The 25,469-nt window shown below is 38.5% G+C and overlaps 1 protein-coding gene across 4 annotated transcripts in view; it reads left to right on the forward strand.

The window, feature by feature from the left end:
* Positions 1-25,469, forward strand: part of LOC140241692 (inositol polyphosphate-5-phosphatase A-like) — a 116,732-nt gene that overhangs the window by 77,262 nt on the left and 14,001 nt on the right. For 3 of the 4 annotated variants that reach the window (XR_011902096.1, XR_011902097.1, XR_011902098.1), the window contains 11 exons: positions 2,876-2,979; positions 4,488-4,540; positions 6,041-6,104; positions 7,435-7,493; positions 7,890-7,974; positions 10,373-10,462; positions 13,859-13,933; positions 14,806-14,879; positions 17,051-17,159; positions 18,393-18,455; positions 21,546-21,928. Coding sequence is in view for 1 of the 4 variants with exons in the window: in XM_072321435.1 (XP_072177536.1) it covers positions 2,876-2,979; positions 4,488-4,540; positions 6,041-6,104; positions 7,435-7,493; positions 7,890-7,974; positions 10,373-10,462; positions 13,859-13,933; positions 14,806-14,879; positions 17,051-17,159; positions 18,393-18,455; positions 21,546-21,647 (878 nt within the window). In the remaining 3 variants the exon portion in view is untranslated. Of the gene's footprint in view, positions 1-2,875; positions 2,980-4,487; positions 4,541-6,040; positions 6,105-7,434; positions 7,494-7,889; positions 7,975-10,372; positions 10,463-13,858; positions 13,934-14,805; positions 14,880-17,050; positions 17,160-18,392; positions 18,456-21,545; positions 22,605-25,469 lie in introns of those variants that run through there. The other variant, XM_072321435.1, reaches the window with a different exon arrangement.

The raw sequence follows: 25,469 nt of genomic DNA on the forward strand, positions 1-25,469 counted from the left end.
AGGTTTCGTAACCTCGAGGTTAAGATTCGTTGTGTGGACACACGTCTAGTAAGGGGGCAAGAGCTTAACCTCGAGGTTTCCTAACCTCGAGGTTAGGGCCTGTCGTCTGAACATAACTATTGTAGTAGTGGCAAATATGTGCATGACCTGAATAAAGATTGCACTGCAGGCACAAGTATTTACCAGTCATGCAGGGAAAGTGAGTGTGCCTTTCCAAGGGTCAGTCTGGTGGATTGGGGGGGGGGGGGGTGCCCTTCACAACTAAAAAGAGACATCAATGCGGGAACACGCTTGATTAAGATTTTCTTCCTCTTCATTTCTCTGTGAGTCATTTTGATATACATTTCTTACAGGGATTGGCAAATGTTTGAAAGTTACTCCAATTGCAGTTACCATAGCAACGACTCCAATCGCTCACAACTGATTTCTTGCTGCACGGTTTGCTGCCATAGAAACTGCAATTATTGCGACTTATACTCTTTGCAAAGGGCTTTATGAGTTGGTGCCCCGTGAGTTATGCACAAATGACAGCTTTCAGAATTGAGATGGGGGCTGACTCTTATGAATGCAAGAGTCTCTCTTTCTATATCCAGTGTTTCCACTTGTCAAAATTTTCCATCACGTGTACATTTAAGTGGGGGTTGAAGTGAAGAGTATATATAAAGCTGTGTTGTAGCCAAAATGTTTGAGTTGATAATGATCAGGAAATGAATTTTGATGTATAAGTAATTTGACCTCATCTGATCTCTACACAGTTATTTCAATCTTTATATATGCATGATTAAATTGGAATATCAAACCCTGCTCAGCTACTGTCACAGAAAATAATTTTGTATTGAGTTTTCAATATCAAAACAAAAATACTAATATAGACATTCCGCTTGCATGGATGGTATGAAGTGAAAATGGCAATAATAAGGTATTGATAATTCAATGTGATATACATGTATATGTGTGTATGTGTTTATCTATAGATATAAAGAGTTCGGTTTATATGTTTGTATATTGTTGTATCAAGTATATCATTCGACTTGAAATACTGAACAATGAGTGATAGAAGCTGAGCATGGAAAATGAAAATATACAAAAAACAGGGCAAAATTGAGATGGTTTGGCCACCTTTGCATCTGCTCTCTTGAACATGTTGTAATATGGGCTTTCAACAAGCAGGAAGGCGTTTTTGATGCGAGATGTATCGTATGTCCCACCATGAGAGCGTAAATGTAGGTATGGCAACGGTGATTGTTGCGTATAAAGTTTCTCTGACAGCTGCCGTGTAGTAATTATACAGAGAGCCCATTATCTGTCAGCAGTGACATTGTGTAAGTTTGGAATCTACTATTGCAGATGATTTAGCTGGAATAAGACTTACATGCAGGAGGGACGGCTGTACAGGAGGAAATATCAAACTTACTTGAGGAGGAAGTGCAGTGTATATATTTTGCAGGGTTTTTATTTTCGCAAATCTTGCAAGTCGGGCAAAAAACGAAAGAAACTTAACTAGAATTTAACCTCCAAGGAAGTATCCCGTGTCATTAAGTTAGGGTATGGCATGTTTGTGCCTCATTTCATTCATGAAAAGGAGTACGGTAGTAGGTATTGCATCAAATTTTGTCATCGTTCACCCAGATTAACACAGTTTGCACAAATATTATTGAATTCACCCTTATTTCTTTATCTGACTTGAGTAATATGCCAAACTCATTTAAAGGGGAATTCCCTTCTGATATTATGCTACTTTGTATGAAAAATGAAGAATCAGAAATGTAGATCAGTGAAAATTTTGAACAAAACACAACACACACAAAATGCAGTTACAAAGTTTAGAGAGCAAAACAAATTGCCAAGTCTGTAATAAGTTTTTGCATTAAGTTTTCCTTGGTGGACAAGTTCTGTCTGCGCCAAAATATTTGAGAAAAAAAAAATTAGTGAAATGCTGTGTACGAAACAAATGGCGAGCTGCTCAACGCCTTTGCCACACAGAGTTGCCGCTTTGTATTACTCTCTAAACTCTATCAGTTCATAACTTATTTCGAGTGTCTGATTTTTTCCATCTGATTTTTATGGATCTCCTTCTCTGATTTTCCTGTGCTCAAACAAAGCAACATGGCATCAGGATGGACTGTTCCCTTTAACTTGATGGCTTGACGAAAGCTGTCTGTGATATGCATCGCGTAAACTTGTAAAGTATTATACAAATAGTGCATGCTCTACGATGCACTATACTGGATTAGAGAACGACAAATACTAAATTATCCCGAGTGCTGTTTTTGATTCACCGAGGCCGCAGGCCGAGGTGAATAGAACTGCACGAGGGATAATTTAATATTTGGAGTTCTATAGTCCAGTACTGGTGCATCAATAGAGCATGCACTAATTGTTATAGTAAATAGGTCCCTCGATCTACATGTATTTTCCGTAGGTCTAGGCCCTAATTTAGATCTAACAAGACTCACCGTACTGCCGGCACTGCACTTGTTGCACGCAGAGTTAACCGCAACCTACTGTAGTTTACGTACACAGTGCGCGACGCTAGTACAGCCGCGTATGCCTATTGCACATCACAGAGCAGACTCGAGTATAAACTCCTACATTCTGCGTCCAGTGCTTTACGCGCGCATACGTTGAAATGCTTGGCCTTGTCCTACTACGTCCCTCCCTAGGCCCTGCGTGAATCTCTGCGTACATACAGCGTAGGCACGCGCTGTAAGCGTTCGGTATAGTGGCACGGTCGTGCCACTATACTGGAATTTTTGTACAATCACGTGATACTATCCAACCAATCACAACACAAATTTCACTTTACCTATTTACTATAACGTAATAACATAATGCTATTATAATCTGTGTTACTTACTTTTCTCCCCGGCTGCAGAGTTCAAGTTCCGATCAATCAAGGGTCGCGAGCTCTACTCCAGCAACCTTGCCACAGTCACAACTCAAGAGAAACTCAAGTTCCCAGCCAACTTCTTCCCAGAGGTAAGGTTACCATCAACCACTCATCTGGGTAGGATTACAGAAAGAGCTTTTTCAGGGGGGGGGGGGGGGAAGCACTCTGAGAGCGCAGACCTCTGCCAAGGAGCTCATTTCCACCACTGATCTTGTTCTTCCATAGAGATCTGTGATTTCCACTCTTACATATGCATGCTGAAAATCACCCAATTTCCAAATATAGAAGCCTTTCGTCTATGTCATCAGCTTGCCCAAGCAGGAGAGCATGTGCTTTAGTGCACTTATACATGTATGTAAACCTCCAGTACATGCAGCTTGAACACCCAAGTTCATTGACCTTATATGCCCAAATATCAAAACTTCGTTCTAAATCCATAAGATGACAATTCCCAGATCACAACTAAAATTTATTCATTTGTTCCATGTTTCATTTATTCAAATCAGTTCTCAACTTTTTGAGTTATTTTGCAAACAAACAAACAAACAAACAAACAAACAGATGCTGATGAAAACATAACCTCCTTCCTTGGCAGAGGTAATTACAAAGACGAGAAAATAGGAAGAGGGTCATGTTTATATAATAATGTTACCATTAGTCACTCACCTGGGTAGGATTACAAAGAGGAGTTTTTTTTTTTTGGGGGGGGGGGATGAGTATATCTAACTTCTGACCTGTTTTGGGCATAAGTCTTGCTAAGCTACTGTAAAAATAAATATATTCACATGAGCAATTTTTCATGCTCTGTAGAGTAAGAGGAATTGGGCAAGTTTTTAATTCAGTGGAATCGAGACATTACACAGTGGTACATATATAACAAGCAAAATTATTTTTGTTTTATTTTCACGTTAGTTTCTTGTCACGCAAAATGCGCAAAAATTTCGACATCGTGAAAATTTCCACTTTTACAGTAGTTCCATGATGACAATGAATTAGTGGGAGGGGGGGGGGGGGGATTTGAATTAGATTATGAACTATTGAAACCCCTGGTTCAACGATTGTGTTCTTTTGTCAATATGCCCACGTGAGAGAGCTTGTCAGGAAATGAACATTAGACTTGTCTATGTGAACAGAACAATCCCAAGACAAAGCCAAAAGGCATTTACATCTTTGTAAGTGTGATAACTGCACATGAGAAAAATGATCAGGATGTGAATAATAGACTGGTCTGCGTGAACAGCATGTTCCCAAGACAAGCCAACAGGCATTTTAATACATAATGTCAGCAAATGTGAAAATTGCACAACGTGCGTATTTAACTTGGCACAGCACCGATACATGCTGCCACCATGAAGCTACCACTTGTAGATTCGACATATTTGCTTGAACTCATTAATTAAATGTTGAATTTCTTAATAAGTACAATGTACCTAAGAGAGGGAGCATCCAGTTATTAGCTTGAGGACTAGATTCTCTTCAGAGAAATTCTGAAGTTGTGTTAAGATACAGACTCCTCATCAGAGATCATGTCATTGTTTAGATACTGATGTGTATGTATATATTGAGTGACTTCTGTGTTCTTTCCTGTCACAAACAGTGCCGGTGGTCGAGAAAAGGATTCTTGAGGACGAGATGGTGCATCAACGGAAGGTTGGTATACCAGAAGGATGGGGGGCTGGGGGAAGGGGGAGGGGGTCGAGGACAGTGCCCACCTTTCTCCTGGTGTATGGCTCTTTTTCTCGTGCATATAACTTCAGTTGTGTATAAACCTCTGGGTCCAGTTTCATTGATCTTCACCTGTTTTATGATTTTAGAGGGATTTTTCGTTAGTTTTATACCTGTTATCCCAAGCTGAGATTACAGCTTTCCATGAGGAGTAAACTACATATCGTCGCTGTGGGGTGACAAGACCTTGTATCTGCAATTTTGGTGAAAATGACTTTTTTCGATTAATGGTCAAATAATGGGTTAAGTGATTTCCTGTGCAAATCCCAACTGTCCTACTCCAAAAATGAAGCCACCACGGCATGTCAAAGGAAAGGCTATCCCAATAGCCACAGTGCTTTGGCCGCCATGTTTTTTGGCTCCCCTGAACAATTGACATTTTGTAGATACGAGGTCTTGTCGCCCCAGCGACGATATGTATTTTATTGTGGGAATATAAAAGTATTCCTTCAGAGAGAGAGAGAGAGAGTGTGTTATATACTCTTATGTTACCATAGCTCTGATACTGTTTTTCATCAACATGTGTCCCCTTTTTCTCACTCATGAGACTTACCTGGCACCTAGAGAAACTACAATACTTTTTTGCAAGTTGATCGAAAGCATTTTTTTTTCTCCTTTTTCTTTTCCTGAAAAGGCCTTTGGTTGTTTTTGCCATAAGTCATATGAGAGCAGACTTTTAGCCAGTAATTATGAGAGATGTTTGCGGAGCGTGACATCGAAATATCCAACGTTGACTTGCACAACCAATTCAAAACTTGTCATGCTTTCAAAATGAGTTTTTTTTTTTTTTGTGTGTATCTTTTTTTTTTACCATTTCTGCCACAGTGTAGATGACTTTTTGCCCCCCTCACAATCTGCCTGAAAAAGGCAGTGCAAACACTTTTCCTTGTTACGCTGATGTAGCGGATGTCATTTAGTCTGACTGGTATCCAGGTCTGTGTGTAAGCTCCTCGTGGTCTCAAATTTCATGCTGCTTGCTCGCGTGGCCATATCATATTCCGTTGTCATGGCAATCCATTTACGTCACCCGGAGCCTTCTTTGTTGACTTTGGTATCTGCCCTACTCTTGTTCGAGCTCTTTATGCCAGAGCCCTTTTTTTTTTTTCTTCTTCTTCTTCTTCTTTCATCCTGTTATGAAGATGAAGAACGGCAGAGTAATGATTTTTATTGTTTTTCTAAAGGGGCAGTAAAATGCAATAAATGGTGTATTGCTAATTGGGGTGCTGCGCCTCGAACGGCGACAAACCAGCTGCTTTCTCGACTTTTCCTGAAGTGAAATACTGTTTGCCTCGTTTAGCTTGAGACGAATGTCAGTCAAATCTCTCTAGACTTCAAGGACTAGGCTTTGTGTGTGCCTTACAATCTCACACAGTGAATTCCATTCAATGATTTTTGTTTTCTTTTAAAATCTTTTCCTCTTCCCAGGCCGTTTGAATTGGTCAATGTGCACCTGTTTCACGATGCGAGCAATGTCATCGCTGTGGAAACGGTAAGCCAGGCTCCCATTCTTTTCTCCTCCACCTCAATTTTACTTGTTTTCCCTTCATTTACTTCTTCTTTTTCTTTTTCCTTGCTCTTTGGCATTATTATTATTATCTTTTTTTAATATTTTGCTGCTCTCAGTGTCACAGTTTCACTTCGCTCTGCATCACATGTCAGGCACTCTTGCCGTGTGGTATGTATCAGGGTGGTAGAAATAGAGCGAACTTGATCGCACTGTTTTCACCTGTTTTTCTAAATCTTTTTTTTTTTTATTCTTTCCTGCATAAAACTTTAACCCTGACATACATGTACACAAATATTCTTTCTCTCTCATTGATGTTTGTGTAGTTTGTCATTATTTGCCTTGTTTGAAATACTGCCAAATGAAGGAGATAAATGAATGAATCTTCCTGTCCATTTTCCCTCGGATATAATTGTGATTATAACAAGAACATCAGTAATAAAAATCCTTAATAATATCATTAATAATAAAAATGATGATAAATGATAATAATAATAATGATGATGATGATGATGATGATGATGATAATGATATTATTATTAATGTACATATATTCTTCTGCACTGCAAAAGCTTTAGATATGGTTGACAATAAAGCACAGTTAAATTGAAAAATGTATCTAATCTTGAGTCTTGATTCAAAGACTGATACAGTTACATGCAACATGCACTTTATGTTTTCCCCTTGTCTGTCACACTCTGGCTATCAAGGTGCCACTGCTTGCACGTTTCTGTACAGATGCTCAGTTGAAGTCCATTTGTGAAGAAAGTAATAATAGAGGGAGTTGTCTGCATTTGGCTTTTTTTAGATATACGTGGAGAACATGCTTGCGTATTTGCTAGTGACGCAAGATAATTCAGAGTCATACTAAGTCCAGGGATTATTTTCCACATCTTGATTGACAGAGGAGAGATGTTAGGCAGCCACAGAGCTGGAAGTGATGAAGTTTACCCCGTCATTTTCTCTGCATACACAAACTACCACATGCTCTCTGTCGAGCTGAATAAGCTGCCTGTCTTTGATTGTTCTTTCGTTGTATTCTTTTGTGTGGATCACGTACAGAGAATTTCAAAGACTGCCACAAACACGTAGCGGTCTAACCAACATTGCTGTCGTATGTCAAGCGGCAGTAGGTAATTGCTACACATTCGATTGCTCTTTTTGTTTGCTGTTCCAACAAAGAGTAATAGTGTTGTTGTGGTTGTCAAAGAGTTGGGTACACTTTTTCTTAGGTGTTGCCAGTTCTTTGCATGAATCCAAGTATGAAGAGAATTTTCATCATGTGCTCATTTGTGCATTTTCTTTTCTTTTGCAGAAATTTCCTTCGCTGTACAGCAAAAACAGAAGGAAAGCATTAGAACATGTCTTACAAAGGTAATTTTCTTTCTGCAGAAATTGTCTTGGTTAGGTTCTATAATCAATAAATAAAGTGAATAGTGAATAGGTTAGCAAATGAATCAATAAGTAGCAATGATGATTATAGTAATGAAAATAGTGATGATGATGATGATGAAGTTTATAATGATGTGTAATGATAGTGATTATGTTTAGTAGTGAAGGGTGATGCCATTTTAACCAAAGGAAACAAAGATTGTCATAGAGATTTGTGAAAGTCATATAAATCTAATTGTAAACCATCGTCAATTTTTGCATAAATATTTTCAAAGGAATAATATCCAATTGAAAGTTTAATATGGGTTTGTAAGCCAGTGAGATTGTTTGCAACTTTGTGTGCGAGTTAAATGATATTACCCTGTTTTTCGTTGACAGACTAACGCGAGACAAACACACGAGGGTGCCTTTCTTTCTCTTTGGAGACTTCAACTTCAGATTAGATGCACAAGGTGTTGTCAACGTAAGTTTTGTGAAATGACTGTGAACATGGATAGGATTCTCTTCAAGAGAGTGCCCTGTCCATGCTTTAGTGTTTCATTGTTTTTTACTTCCAAAGTTTGCAATGTGTTTGTGTGTATGTGTGTAGGTGTGTTGTTTTTGGTAGTCGTAAAGTGAACAGATTCCATGAGGCAAGGGGACAGACAGAAGGAAATTGCTACAGTTTTAGAACAAAAGCAGTGCCACTTTTTTCTTCCAACAGTAGACAGTGTTGTACTGCCAAGATAAACATCTGGATACTTACTGTTAAATGTGATCTTATAAGTGTTCTCTGGTAATACTTTGTGACACCAAATACTGAGCAAAATGTCATGCTTGTGACTGCAACTTCAGTGTAGCCCCGCACATTGTGTCGGAGTGGGTAGGTGGTGCACAGCAACGTCACATGGCAGGCATGCGTGCACGTTTGGTCAGTAATAGCCATTCTAAATCAACATGCTATTTTAGTGCAGTCCTGCAGCAGCTACGTTAATTCATTTATCTAAGCACAATTTGAATTTGAACAGTCATTGTTTATCTAAAGATGTTCTTTCACATTCTTTAAGTTCGATAGTTTGCTTGGTATGGCCATTTTGAGGATGCACAGAGAAAAACATATAGATGTTCATATGTGTGAATATTTGATGGGGGTAGAGTGTACAAAAATAGTATCTAAATTGAGGGGGAGGGGATAATTGCGGTGAAAGTAGCCTCTGGGCCACCCTACGTGGAAGAGATATGTATGTCCTTGTGTTTGTGTTGATGTGTGTGTGTGTGTGGGGGGGGGGATGAGGGTGTATGTGTGTTGTAGGTGTGTGTGTGTGCGGTGTCAGCTTGGCATTGAGCCCAGGGGAAACCTGAGCCGGAGCAAATGAGTGCATATGAGTGCGTCATACTCTCGCATTCTTACTGGTAGTCTTGGGGACACGATGGGACATAACATCCGCGGGATGCGTCCGTGTTTCTTTTCCCCATGTACGTGTCTGTAGTTCAAAGCACCGTATAAGTTGCTGGTACTTCCCTGGAAGAGTCTCAGTCCATTAATTTTTGTGTTACCATTGTGTTAATTTAAAGTCTTGTGACAGTTTGGCATTGATTCATTTATCAGTCACATTCATTTTATTTTTTTGATATGATTTTTATTAAAGGACAAGTTCACCTTCATTAACATAAGGATTGAGAGAATGCAGCAATATTAGTAGAACACATCAGTGAAAGTTTGAGGAAAATTGGACAATCAATGCAAAAGTTATGAATGTTAAAAATGTTTGTATTGGAACCGCTGGATGAGGAGACTACTAAGACTCATGATGTCATATGAGTATAACAGTATAAAGAAAATGTAAAGAAAATTCAACATATTTTCACTTTTTTCGCATAATAAATGAGCACTTGACTTGCCTCTTTCTAAAGGCAATGGGAATGATATTACCCATAACATATGTCAGTAACGAGTCAAGGGAATGTGTACTTTTTTCAAAAGATGAAATTTTGTGAAATTCTTTTTATATTTTCCTTATATTGTTGTACGCATGTGACATCATACACTGCAGTAGTCTTCTCATCCAGCGGTGACTGCACAAAAACTTCAAAAATTCATAACTTTTGAACGGATTGTCCGATTTTCCTCAAATTTTCAATGATGTGTTCTATTAATATTGCTACATTCTCTCAATCCTTATGTTAATGAAGGTGAACTTGTCCTTTAAGTTGGAACAAGGAATGATGAATTGAGAGTTTTTATTCTTAGCGAGACCATAAAATTTTAATGTGTGAAAGAAATGGATTGGAATGCATATGCCACACATTAATTATGTCAACAAATGAAATAGAAAAAAATTATTAGGAGTATATATTAGGGATGTGAGAGTTCGGAAATTAATCTGATTTCAGAACTTTTTACTCTGCTCCAAACCCACTGTTCTGACTTTCTACAGCTTAAATGCATTGAAATGTTCACAGTTTAAAGCATTTAAGACTGTTTTTCATAAGTTTCAGATTTTTTCAGACTTTTTTATGCAAGTAATTTCTCATGCCTGATATCTAAATACATGGATATATATATTTGGGTTTTTTTTTTCCATGTATGTATATATGTATGTATTTATGTATCTGTCTGATATATATATATATATATATATATTGTATATATATATATATATATATATGTATATATATATATATATATGTATATATATATATATATATATATATATATATATATATATATACATATATATATATATATATATGATGTGCAGACATAGTTAAAATGTAGAAAGATTTATAAGTAGCTATAGAAAGATTGTGGGGCAAGGCCATCAGATGCTGTAGATAATTAATGAGACATTCCCATTCCCATTTATCGTGTCTTGTTTCAGGCGCTAGTATCACAAGCCAAACCGGAGTACACCAAGGAAGATGGCGCCGTCACAAGAATAGTCTACACGTCGAACGAGAACAATGCTCATGTATGTAGTGTGTCAGGATCTTACCACGTGCGTTCTTCATGTACTGTAAAAGTGGACATTTTCGCAGTGTTGAAATTTTCGCGCATTTCGCGCAACCAGAAACTAGCGCGAAAATAAAAACACGCGAATATTTTTGCTTGCCATACGTTCCTGTGCGTGATGTCTTGATTCCGCGGAATTAAAAACATGCGAAACTCTTCTGACCCGGCCTAGTGCGAAAAATTAGTCGCGCGAAAATATCCACTTTTACAGTAATGTGTGATATAAGTCATTCGCATAGAACTAATTCCACATTAAAGATTTCACTCCTAGACTTGCAGTCCAGATTACTCTGAGATTTCATGCTGAGTCTAGTGCTAATCAGCTTTTAGTGGTGAATTTCATTATTTTTTTTTTACGGTGCAGCCCAGAACATGAATTCATTACACCAGTGTCCTGCTCCCATCTGGTTATGGTTGTGATTTGATAATCATAATGATGACGGTAGTAAAAGTTGTAGTAGGTAGTAGTAATAGTAGTGGTAGGTAGTAGTAATAGTAGTGGTTGTAGTAGTTATAGTAATAGTAGTAGTAGTAGTAGTAATAGGATGATAATGATAATGGTAATGACAGTAATAGTAACAAAAATAAATGGATTGATAGCAATATTTGTATTATTGATGATTATTATTATTTTAATTCTTTATCATTTTTAAAACATTATTTTTTAATGATTTGCTGCTGATAAGATTGGGAGAAATGAAAAAGGAGATGTGAATTAATTTATGCTATCTTTACTTCACCGGCCTCATCAGGTCTCTTCAATTTAAAACATATATGAATCCCTTCATAGTGCTGATCTCATTGTATTTTTGTAACATAGTAATTCTGCTTCTGTAGTTACAAATATCTTTTGATTGTTTAATGTGTTACAGTAATTAATTTTGTTGCTTTGTTTTTCTGCTACCTAAAGTATATTATAGAAAACAGCCTTCCTGTTAAATGGCTGTCCAGCTGAAAGCAGGCTTGTAAATCAGTGTGCAGATAAAATGAACTCAAACTCAAATTTCAGAGAGAGAGGGATAATGGGTAAAAAAAAAAAGAAATGGAATTTGCTGTGATATATCAAGCATGCAGTACCTGGGGATTTAGGACAGGCTGATGAAGGGCATACCACATTAGATTATATCACCTGATATGATATTCTCCACACCTTTGTGATGAGAGGAATATATGAATATTGCCTGTTATTGTCACCGGTAGTCACGACGGGGTGGCGGTGTCAGAATTATCATTATGACACAGGGCGACAAGAATTGGATTCCTGTGGAAATTCCGTGTGCAAAGCCGTACAAAATTCATATTATGTTTCTTCTGATGTTGACATTTTTTTTTTAAGTTCCTTTTTATGCCCTTCATACATACCATGAAATTGAGCTCTAAATGAAGAATGCCGACTTGAGATCAATCTGGTCAAAATACTTGTTTTTGTTATAGTCAGGAGAAATCAATTCATTGTCTATCCTGTCATGCCCTTTGTAATCAAGATTTGTGAACCTATGGAAAACTTGGGTACTTATTCTCATTATAAAGATTGCAAATACATACATAGATATATCATACCTTTTTTTTAATTCTTTTATTTTGTTTCCATTTGTGACCTCATTTTATGGTGTTATCTGTATTGTAAATCAAAGTAGTCATTTTCGTTGTCGTTTTTTATTGCCGAGGATCATCAAGTCTGTACTTGAAAAAGAGTTCAATTAAAGAGAGATATTTGCAACTGATTGACAAATTGCCCTACATCGACGTAAATAAGCACTGAATTGATCAGTGTTTTAGTAGTAGCCATGATAAAAAATCATGGGCGTACATACTCTGTTTCATGTATGTAGTATGTACGCCCATGATTTTTTATCATGGCTACTACTAAAACACTGATCAATTCAGTGCTTATTTACGTCGATGTAGGGCAATTTGTCAATCAGTTGCAATGAAAACATCTCGACGGAAGAATTTCATAAATTTGAATAAGAAAGCAGTACCTGCTGCATGATATAAGGATTAGAACCAACACTTGCTGTCGGGCAAAAGCTCGGTGGTCTAGTGGAGATGACGCCTGTCCGGTGATCAGGAGGTCGTAGGTTCAAATCCTGCTCGAGTATGTATGCCCATGATTTTTTATCATGGCTACTACTAAAACACTGATCAATTCAGTGCTTATTTACGTCGATGTAGGGCAATTTGTCAATCAGTTGCAATGAAAACATCTCGACGGAAGAATTTCATAAATTTGAATAACAAAGCAGTACCCGCTGCATGATATAAGGATTAGAACCAACACTTGCTGTCGGGCAAAAGCTCGGTGGTCTAGTGGAGATGACGCCTGTCCGGTGATCAGGAGGTCGTAGGTTCGAATCCTGCTCGAGTATGTACGCCCATGATTTTTTTTTATCATGGCTACTACTAAAACACTGATCAATTCAGTGCTTATTTACGTCGATGTAGGGCAATTTGTCAATCAGTTGCAATGAAAACATCTCGACGGAAGAATTTCATAAATTTGAATAACAAAGCAGTACCCGCTGCATGATATAAGGATTAGAACCAACACTTGCTGTCGGGCAAAAGCTCGGTGGTCTAGTGGAGATGACGCCTGTCCGGTGATCAGGAGGTCGTAGGTTCGAATCCTGCTCGAGTATGTACGCCCATGATTTTTTATCATGGCTACTACTAAAACACTGATCAATTCAGTGCTTATTTACGTCGATGTAGGGCAATTTGTCAATCAGTTGCAATGAAAACATCTCGACGGAAGAATTTCATAAATTTGAAAGAGAGATATTGTTAAATTCCTAAGGAATGGAGCCTGTAGTAGCATAATTGCTGCAGTGCGACCAAAAGAAATAGAAAGAATTCTGCCCCGGCATTCCCACGGGATGCAGGCTTGCTCATTGCGTATGATTGTTGATTAAAGGTCCAGTTTACCTTTGGGAGCAGTGATTTTGAAAATGTTCAAGATATCACATTTGATGCGTATGTGTAGGTCTGTTGCATCTCAAAACATCCTACCATATACAATTTTTGCAATAAAGCCTAAAATATATGGAGATATCAGCATTTTTCACAGTAAACCGTAACTGTAGACGGTTTAGTCTAGAAGCATTCTTATCATAACTATTGTTCACATTTTGTGTATTTAACAATACTTAACATCAATTATACGGATTCAAATTTTTACATTGGTTGTTTCTGTCCCCAACTCACATTTTAGAATTATTTTAAAGCACTAATGCTGGGTTTTTATTTCACCTGCAAATGGTAAATTATACCTTTAAACTGTCATTTTACAGACTATATATACATGTACAGTTCATCAAGATTTTTCTTCCTCTGATTTTGTTGATTCATGAAACAGGTCTTACTGACGTTAGAAAAGAAGAAGTTTGAGATGGATGACCCAAGTAGGTTATTACAGGATGGCATTGAGTGGGTAAGTGTGTTTGTGACTTTTCTTTTCTTGCTTAGCCAGATTAGATTCATGCAGTCAATCACCGCATTACCCTGATAAATTCGAAGATGTGCAACCGTGGAATAATGTGCCTTTTGGTTGAAAACCAAGAAATTCAATGTTTTTCAGAAGATCAGGTTTTATACCTTTTACTACCCGCTGTGAGGATTTCAGGGAATCCCAATTATGGAATTTGGTGCGTTTTATGGAGTGTTTCTCGTGTTGTGCATCCCAACTTTGAAGCCAGTGATTGTAAAAGTTTTGTTTTACCAGATGCCTCCATGTTTCGATGTTTTCCCTGGAAGGTGTGTGAAAATTGAGGTGGAGCAAATGATGCATCATTGTAATGCCGAGAGTCATGAAAATTTTGTGAAGTCCAGCTTCATTTATGAAAGCTTGAAAGAAGAATCAGTAATTCAGCCATGCCGTCCTGGAGAAGTGTTTAACCTGTGAAGCAGAGTGTCAAAATTGCAGAAATCCAGATAAAAATGGGCAATACTTGGAAGGTCTGGAAAATGAAGGATAACACAAAATTTTCTTATTTGTGCAAAGCTCACGACATAAAAGCTTTGGTGTAGCTCTCACCTCTTCTTTTACAATGGAGTGTCATGTTAGAATTTACATTAGGTTCCAACTTTGATCTCTCCATACATGATATTAAATTTTGAGACACACACTTCTAATAGCTCTATCAAACTTGGGATGTGAGGACTTGCTCTAACACACACACCAAAAAACAAACAAATAAACAAAACAAAACTGCTTCTTTTCTCATTGTCATTATTTGTGTTGGTGTAATGGCCCCTGATTATCAACCAAATTTGTACTTCTCTTCCAACTTTGTTTCTGTTTAGCTGTCAAAGTTCGACAAGGAACTAGACAGCTTTGGCAACCAACTCTTCGAATTCTCTGTCAACTTCCCACCAAGGTAATGAGGTCAAGGGTATGCTATTGCCCTGAAATTCATTATATACTTCATATGACCCTGATGTTCACGGAACATTACTTGCTCTTCTTAACTCACTGCTCTGTTTCTCTCCTTTTTCTGTCTTTATCTTTCTTATACCCCCATTCCACAGAGATTTTTACTCATCGGTCACTCATTGGAAGCTAAGTTCATCGCTTCCGACCACCCACCGAAGTGTATCGAATCGCAGTCCGACAGATCCGACTTATGTTGGTTGACTATCTGCTGGAAGTCAGAGTCAGACATGTCGGGCGGTGATCCGATGAGGCAAGATCATCCGATGAGGATCATGAGCGACAAGTCTGACACTCACCTGATACTCACCCAACCAAGTCTGATTCATCAGACTGCGTTCCGATACACTTCGATGGGTGGCCGGGAAGTAACAATCTTTGCTTCTCATGAGTGACCGATGTGAAAAAACATCTCTGTTGAATGGGGTTATTACTGACAGCATCAGCTGATGCTGTTTTGATGAAACAATTGGGTTACAGTAACATTAGAGCGTGCAATGTGACTATGCGGCTTTTTATCTTATTTGTATCTTACTGATGTTTAAACAACAATGTGCCATGAAGAAATGGATAGGTGTAAGATTTTTTTTTTTAGGAAAGTGAGGAATACAAATAAAATCTTCACATGTCTTGACCCAGAAAATGTGAGAGCCATCAATGAGAACCAAGCTTTTATTTTTCAGCTGCTTTCATGAACATTTAAATGAATCAATGAAGATTTGAACAAAATGGAGCAGGAAACTGGGTGCTTAATACTCTTTTGATTTGCAGCAATCAGTACAAGGCAAAACATTATTTTAGGTTACACAGATTTCAGTATGTGGTAATGACCTACTAATAGCCATGTTTTAGTGGTCTAATTTTTTTCTAAAAAATTGTGAAGAAGAATGTAGTATTTACAGTGTGTTTTGATTCTAGAGAAGGAGAATATGTGACCCGCTACAACAAAAGGATCCTAAAGTCGCTGACGGGTTAGCCTTTTGTCAAGGCCCTCTCGCTGTATGGTGAAGAGAGCCCAGCTGAGTGGGGTTGCACGAGGGCCTTTTGAGATCTGCTTCGCATCCTTTTGTTAGCCCTTTGAATTACCGAGTTTTGCTCCCCGATTTCGGGAGCAAAAGTCGACCAACCAATCAGCGTGTCTGTCTGCTCGAACCCGATTTGAATAGAGCGAATGCACGCCGCTGCCGCAGACCTCACAGAACTCTACACACAGAGTGTGTAGAGTTCCGTGGCAGACCTCCTCGTGGGGTGGTCAGTGATGCATGCGAACAGGCATGACAACACCAAGGCTGAGGATGCGGGGAGCGCGCCATTCCATTGGTTGACCGGAAGACATTAAAATGAGTATTCAGAAGGGTTCACGTGTCATAAATAATAATGTACGAAGCAGATCTCAAAAGGCCCTCGCGCTGGCGCGCTCGGCTGGGCTCGCTTCGCTCGCCCCTTACAGCGAGAGGGCCTTGACAAAAGGCTACTGACGGGTGAGCCGAGCATGGCCAAGAAAAATGCTATTTTCAGGCCTTTCCTTTGATCATTTAGCTTCAAAATTTCGGCAGATGATAGCAGATACATTAGACTACAAAATCATGTTAAAAACAGAAATCCGAACGTTTTGACAGATTTTGGTGATTTGACTTCAAACTCGATTTTCTCAGCTCACCCGTCAGCGACTTTAGGATCCTTTTGTTGTAGCGAGTCACATATGTCATTCACAACAGTAGGGGAAAAGCAAGATATTTTTTCTCAGTAAAAAGCACTAATGAAAGTTGCCTACTTTTATCACAAAATGTAGTTACTGCCCTTTTGTGATAATACAGACTTGAAAGTGTTGTCAGGAAACTTCCATAATTCCTGACCCTTTTTAGGCCAAACTTTTACTGATTTGATAGATGTCAAAAGTTAATATCAAAATGTAGCCCAACATAAGACTTCAGTTTGATGCACCTACATTGATGTTCTTCCAATCTGCCTCATTGAAAGCAGTCCCCATAAACCCAAAGCTCTTCCCTGTGCATAGGTTTTAGGCATACTCCTTGCATCTCACCCCTGCTGTGCATATAGTTATGTTTGTGTGGAAGTCAAACTGGCACCGTCCGATTCACACTTTCTTCCCCACAGCTACCCCTACAGCGAGGATGTTTCAGACGGTCACAGCTACATGAAGACGAGATTACCGGCCTGGTGTGACAGGGTCTTCATGTCTCATTCAGCCAAGAGTCTCATATCGGTAAACTCACTGGTCAAGAGAGACTATCCCGAGCGGGACATGTCTGTAACTTTCTCTTCCTGTCACTGAAAGGGCACATTATTGACAGAATGTTCTAGGAGATATATCATATATAGGGGAGAAAATATTTTGTCCTGTCAATGCGCCATTTTACATTAGTCTCTCAAGATTCTCTCGATCGGAATTTGCATAATTTGGAAGACAGTGTGGTACAGCTGAGGTGTCTATTTAATCACAACCATATGAAGTTGCTTCAGTTGTGCTCTATAAATGTACTTACTGCCGATATACATGTATGTGAATTATGAGAAAATGTTTGCTTTTAATAGCATACTTTTACATGGACTTGTTGCAAACTTGTTAATATTTATTTTGTGCTTCTCAATTATATTCTTTGATTGATTCATTTATTTGGCAAAATATATAACAATAAAAATCATGACAGCAGGCGAAATGATATTAAGTCTAGGACCCCTGAGAAGCAACGTGTGCTTGTATTTGGAGCCCTTACTCTTAAAGAAAAAAAAAATGTGCTTCTTAGTGTACTATGTTGATGTACACTATGCTGTGTTTTGAATTATTTGGCACCAGATAGTGTCACACTTACCAACTTCTGTTCATTATGATGTAGAGGAGAACCAATAGGATAAAAAAGAAAATTGAATTAAATGCCAAAAAAGTCACTACTTTGGCAGGAAAAGAAAATGGGGCAAAGGATGTATTAAACCAAAATAAACCAACAATTTGCACATATCAACAGTATGTTGTCCCGTTACTATGGAAGCCTGACCATGCAACTGATAGTCAATTTCCTTAGTTTGACTTTTTTAACATTTTTAGATTCAGATCTTTTGCCATTAATTTGACCCATTCTATTTTTTAACACAAACTGCAGAATTGGCAAGAATGGCAGTCACGACCAGATGAACACAGTCTTGAGAAAACCTGCTTTAAAGTTTTGTTCAGTCATGCATACAGAAGATTACATGTATGTAAACACAGTAGATTAATGTGAGTTGTTAATTGTGGCAAATGTCACTTGACTTGCAAAAATAACAACAGTGTGAAGTGCTGTGTGTATTCAGCATTCTGATTTTTATTCAAATTAATGCCTACGCAGTTGTAAGTCTGGAACCTGATGAGGTTGTTGTGGTGAAGAGCTACATACGACATGCTCGCAGTGTCTGGTTTGTATGATATCAATAATGTGCCCTTTTTTTCTTTTGAATACAGGATGCAAACTCTGGAAGTACGTACAGTGTCATAGGACAAGACGTATGTATGGGAGACCACAAGGTAAGTTGCTGGTTTTATTTTTTCACTGCTCTTCTCAGCTTATTATCTGACAAGCATTCGCAATGATGTACAGTCTAACCTCAGTTATCTGGCAGTGTCTGGACCGATCCCTGTCTGGATAAGTGAGACATGTCCAAGCATGTCCCTTTTATAAAGCAAGTTGTGTTGGGGATGTACAAGAGGCATTCTAAAGTGGTTTCTAAGTGTCTCACAAAACGTTAAAAACTGAATTTTCACCTCAACCAATACTATACCTGTCCATCCCTTTAAGTTTGTATTTACTATGATGATATATCTGATATTTGCATGTGTCATAATTCAAATGATGTGGACATGAAATAGAATGAGTGAAAATACACCATCCTCTTGGTCTTTTGTTCCTTCTAGCAACAGTATTTTAGTCAGTGTGAATAAACATTGTAGCATAGTGATCAACATTAAGGTTTGAATTCTTTTTTTTTCATTATTTTAGCAAGAGAGTGGTTGCTTTGAAATTTTAGTAAAGTTTCTCACTGAATATGTAAGGGCTGTTATGTGCCAGTCCATTTACAGATAACAGAGAGCTCGGGTAGAGTAATGATCGAATAACTGAGGTTTGACTGCACAGTGAAATGTAGAAGTGGCCTTTCACTACAAACAACAACGATGATTACGATATTATAGAATGGGTAGCGAGAATCCTGCGATCTCATTGGTCGAGAGCTATGTGTTGATTTGTACTGGCCGCTTGCTGAGTCACAGTGGTAAACATGTTATCGCGCACTTGTAGCAAGAGTATGCTCACTTGTAACAAAGGTTCGCGCACTAAGCAAGCGTTTGCGCACTCAGTACGAGATGCCTATTGGCTAAAACAATCATGCATCAGTTTTTACTGGATGCATGATTCTGAAGAAAAACCATGCGTCCAGTAAAAACTGATGCATGGTTTTTGGGCTCTCATCTATGGCAAGCCAAAAGGAAATGCACCCAGTAAATTTGTCATCGGGTAACACAATAGAAAAATGGGTTTTTGGCAAGAAAATCACCCATTCTATAAAACAGATGACGCACATGTCTTTTTGTGCGTCAGTCGGAATATAGTGTGCATGCGGTAACTATGGAATTAGCCTAAACCCACGAGGCGAAGCCGAGTGGGTTAAGCATTCCATAGTTACCTTATGCACACAATTCCGACTGACGCACTCAGACCTGTGCATCATTTGTATACTGTCCTATTCATTCAAGATGGCCTTTGTAACATTAGTCCACATCTTCTAGTCAACCTTTACATTGTTATCATAGACACTACAGTCCCTCGAGGTGTCCCGTTTAACACATCATGGTTTGATGACCATCATGGGTCGAATGCCTTGTCCAAGAGTATAACCTCCTGGTTCAGAGCCTTGCCCACTTGACCACAGTGCTCCCTTGGACAGTCTCTCAAAAGGTCACAATGACATAAAGACAGAGGTACCTCTCCCCCTGGTAATGCATCACAGTCGTATACCAGAACTCCTTCACAGGTAGCAGTTAATATGCGAATGGCATGTGTCATATTGGAATTGCACTTATTACATGGATTTTACACTCAGTAGTGGAATCAATGAATAGATTTTGTTCTATTCCCACTAATCATGTAACGATCTTCCAGTTGCTGTAGGGTTTACGTAGCTACCATACTTGCCAACTAGTAAGATTTTATCAGATTCAGTAAGATTTTTTACGTTAAAAATAGCAAAATCAGATGTTCTGTCAGAGAAATCAGATTTTTAAAAAATATTTAGATATACCTTTCATGTGTATTTTCTGAAGATTTGACTGAAAGTAAGATTTTTAACTTCAGTTTGCATATAAAATAAGATTTTTGCAATCCACGAGTAAGATATTTCATCTTGAAATGTTGGCAGGTATGAGCTACCAAGTATCCTTGATTCTGTAAGAGGCTTCCTGAAAACCTAAATAACATTTCTACATATCCCGAAAGGAGAATTTGAAAATCTCGCTGATTTGGGGATTGCTTCCATCGATCCATTGGGATATGTTTAACACGCAAGTATCTCCCTAATTTTCGTAGATTAATCTTGGCAGCCGTGTATTAAGTGCTGTAATCTATCAGGTAGGTGTTTGTTTGTTTGTTTGTTTTTTTCTGCATGACAATTAAGTAAGTGCATTTGTGCAAATGCATAAGCACTCAGTACAGTTCGACCTCGATTATCCGGCCATGTCGGGACCGGCGCTTATCCGGATAAGCGAATTGGCCGGATATGGGAGACACAATGTTAATGTACACATGTATATATAGCTGCCGTCCAAGCTGCCGTCCCAGTGTGCTGGCAGCTGGGCAGGTAGCATACCCCGCAATGGTGGTGTAATCTATGCTAGCCTGCGCAAAATTGTAGTCCCTTCTTCACAAAAATAAAGTATATCTTTATGTGAAAATCGTACATGTTTTACCTCATTAGATATTGAGAAACCTATCATGCACATCTTGTGAAATTAGTGAAATAGATCCATGAAAGTCACTGTTTTTTTCTCAATTTTTGGATGAAAAAAAAAGTCCTTCACTGCGTGAACACGTCCGGATAATAGAGATTTCCAGATTAAAGGAGGCCGGATAATCGAGGTCGAACTGTATGTGGTAATGATAGTCTCAGTCCCAGATGCACACTATTGTGCACATTATTGGCCTCCTGTAAAACCATAATCCCAAATTGTGATGGAAATAAAGGTGACGTTGATGATAGTAGGGATTCAGTCATTAATAAGACTAATCATTTAGTCTTTATTTTCTCTTGACAGAATAAAACAATTTACCCATTGATAAAAGAGCAATTAGATTTCTCACTCTTCTACAGAGTATCAAACATTTTCCAAAACAAATCTATGATTTTACTAACCTCATGTATTTCTCTTTTCTTTTCCCTTTCTGCATACCTGGATATTTTCCCGGTGAATACATTCTTCAAAATATACAATGATGCTGGGCCTGTTATTTGACTTCCACATTTCTACATCCGGAAACGCGCCATTTCATCAATAACAACAACCCGATGGCACGCCAACCTCAACGGTGGTGCCGCGACTTGTGCCGCGATCGTTGGAACCCAACAGCCCATCTTCCTGAACTTTAGGCTCTCGCAGGCCGGCGCAAACATCTCAGGTAAACGTCGCGCCGGCCGCCAATCGAACTGTCGGTGTTGCGTGGTGCAGTAGTAGTGCCGCCAGTCCCCGCCACAACCGAGCACCCACCAAGCAATACACTCTCTTCCCCCATCTTCAACGCAACCAATATCTGCATTCCCCCCTTTACACTCTTTGTCTGTCTGTGCCCTGTGTTATTTATTATCGACTCACACGCATTATACTTTGTCTCTCGATGTCCACTCGGCCTCCATGTTATGTGCTTCCTGTGCCTGCCAAGTGACTACCCACCACTACTGTTCTACTTCTACTTCTACCACATCTTCGTGCTCTGGTTGTGTCAGGTCTGTCGTGTAAGTGCTTGGCTGAGAGTTTCTATGCTTCCTCTGTTTGACAGATATCTAACCACTTTGATACTGTATACGCTGTATATTTCGGGGATTTTTTTCGCTATTTTGCAAATTCCGTGAGTGGGCTGGTATTCGCCAAATGGACGACTTCGTGAAAATATTCCCTCTTGTGACACGACTATCGTCTACGGGGCGGGAAATCACTATCTTTTCCACCAAAAAGAGTTAGTGGTAACCATTCATTCCTTCACTGCGGTTCTCGATCACAAATTCAGTCACTCGCAAATGATTTTACGAGTCCAAATTTCATGAAATACATAGCGTATACAGCATCTCTCTGAGAGTAGCAGCGCTTATTTGCGATGTTCTCAAGGACACGCCATTTTCTGTGTTTTTGTATATTGCATGATTGTCACGTACTAGTATCGTTCTTTACGGAATGAGACCTGAAAATCCTGTAAATTATCAGCATGCTCCCTTTCTCCTAGATAAATGAACAATTTTCCCACCTCTGTCAGTTTTCATCTTCATTCATTTGGGACAGAGAGACAGTGGCTCCAACACACATATTGTGACATGTGTGCGTGATGAGTCGTGGTTCAAATTTATGCCCAACTGAAGCAAAACGTTTCAAAACTTTTTTGTGATACCTTGCAAATGAGAGCTGTTACATGGAATACCATGCAGAGGGATGACATGGGGGGGGGGTGATAACTTTGGGCAATATGATTTGAGAGAAATACAAGTTTAGTTTCGGAGCTACAAAGCTAAATTTTGGGAGATAAATATCATTGATGATATGTTACACTGCATTTTGGTAGAAAACTGATGTATTCATCATCTGTTGATTTTGTACTGGAATCTGTATCATGATTAGTTTGTACAGTGTACTTGTTCATCTACTTACCTATGCCATGGCTGCTTTAAATATCTGAACATCACATCCAAATGATGACAACTACACACACAATTTTTATTTGGAAATTTGAAACTGTCACACAAACTCCCTATGCAAACAAGTCATAATTCGTCATTATTGAATGAAGTGATGCAAGGGTAAAATTAGAGTAGCTATGATCACTTCAACCTCTAACCTCTGGGAACATAGTTGGCAACATAATACACACATATAGGCTTTATCAATTTGGGTTTCTTTTTTTTTTTCTTCTTCTTTTTTTCCTTTTGTTTTTTGCACTGTAGAAGTCTGTCATTGTCCTGCATGTAACTGCACAATAAGTAACATGGGAAGGGTTGAAGCAAACTGACAATATTTAGTGGACGTGATTTGGGGCTTGTGTGGACCTAACAGGATCTTTGTGTTTTGGTAGTAATCTGATCAGAGGAGAAAGCTAAGAAGAGTGGATGTATTTTATATCAGTGTCAGTGAGTTAAGATCTGTATTTGAGTGCATATAGGTGACAAATTGCTGGCAGATGCAGCACCGCTAAAACTCAAGCTCAGTTATGCAAATACCAGGTAATGCAATCTGGAGAGAGCATTGTGAGTCCTAGTGTAGAAATGCATTGTAAGAATAATACTGATTTCCATTGTGAAATTTTAGTACAAGTTAGGTCTTATATTCTTAAGTGCAATAATTTTGCGAGCAGAGTGTGTAAATGTTGTGTTTTGCCTCAAACATCCTTCTGCCAGAACCGTCTGCAGGTGAAACCATTTTGCACAGTAGACCTCCCCTATCCCATGATGTACCTTAGTCAAAGTTGCATGTGTAAATGGCACCAACAGCTCCCTCTGTAGTTGGAATGTTTTTAGGCATCTCTGTCAAAGCCGTGGCAACAGGAATGATGTGTTCAAACCTACATACAAATTGTACAAGAGTTTGTTGAATGGTTGCAACCCAATTTTTTTCCCGCAAAACTTAAAGAGATACCGCTAATTTCAACTGTACACCCAAGGGTAATATCTATCTGAATCACTTCTGATTCCCACTGGTTGTTGGGTGTGTGGGGAAAGTTTTGTTTCTTTTTGAGCTTCCTTTCCAGATTCCTTTCAAGGCAAATTGTATCGTCAGTCCTGACAAAGTGAACAAGTGACTAATGTTTTGAATTGCTCATTAAGCAGATATGGTGTCAAACAGACATACATGCCCAAAGAAACCGAATATTGATAATCACCAATAGTAAGTAATCACATCAATAACTGATAAGTCAGTATTGCCACATTTTTAAAGTATATGATTGTATTAACTTGTCTCATTCACCTTTTATGGATTGGCATTGTTACAGGGTAGTGTATAAAATGATGTGAGATTTTTATAATTGTTACTATTGTGATTTTCTAGACAATTATTAATGTATGAGAATTACGTATTCAACACTTGAGATAAAAAAGTTTGCTGTTTTCTCGAAATAGGCATGTAACATTGTAATGGCCAGAGCAAATAAATCTTATGTTATACAGACAGGCAAAAACAAGAAACAAAACAAAAAAAAAAAAAATGCAGATAGTAACTGCCAAATAATGCGTAGTTATGAATTTTGAAATTTTGTACTTTTTTAACCTTGCCTAATTGGAAAAGGTTTCTTCATATGATTTTATATAAGCCTTCCTCGGCAGGAATGAGATACTGCATGCTGCTTATTTGTAGTTCAGACTTTCTATGTATCATGGCCATGATGGTTTCTTTATTCTTATATTTTTCTTTTTTCAAATGCAATCAAGTAAAAAAGTACACAATATAATCCTACAGCACAGATCACTTGATTTGTGAAACAAATATGAGTGACCCATTGACACAATTCTGTATTTTGTTCACTGATATTTGCCTTTATATCACATTTCCACTGGATTTATCTGCCGTAAACGTTTAATTAGTAAACCAGTAGCACTAGTACTGCAGAAAATACTGAAACAGAAGAGCAATTGTAGAAAAGAAAAAAGGTTTAAAGATGCTTCGACGTCATGAGAATTGAGGCGTTGTCATTTGTCAATGTGTGCGGGACAGATGGTACAAGTAACATCAAGACAAGCTGCTCTGCAGCGAAATAGCTACATGTCTAAGTTAGGTGTCAGACCAGAACAATCAGAAGTCGATGTGAATTTTTGAAAATTGTTAAACAAACTGCATAGAGTGGGAGAATGGGACTCAGTCACTCTCATGAGGTTATTTAGGCATATATTATGCAGTCTTATCCATTCTTTAATATGTAGTGTTGAGAGTGTTATGTATAGGGATTTTAAGCTCAGTTGTGTGGGGTGTCTGTTGTGAAAAAGAGCAATAAGGTTTGGCAGGATCGATGGGGGTGGGGGTTGTGGGTTTGGGATTGGTTGGGAAGGAATATTTTGGGTCGGAAGTTTTGGAGTATTCAGTGACATGCGTATTTTCAAAAGTGCCACTTGCCAAGCTGAGATTGTAAGTATAATCGCACATTGAGATGTCTCACACGCATTCCACATTGTCTGCAATTCTTATCCATGTTTCTTATGTATATATACATGTATGATGTCATGCACCACAAATACACACACACACACACCCACGTTCTCACACAGTCTCAGGGCACAGCGTGAATCAAGTAGGTGGGAC

This window comes from Diadema setosum, chromosome 18 (genome assembly GCF_964275005.1).
Source record: "Diadema setosum chromosome 18, eeDiaSeto1, whole genome shotgun sequence".
In the NCBI taxonomy this organism is placed as follows: domain Eukaryota; kingdom Metazoa; phylum Echinodermata; class Echinoidea; order Diadematoida; family Diadematidae; genus Diadema; species Diadema setosum.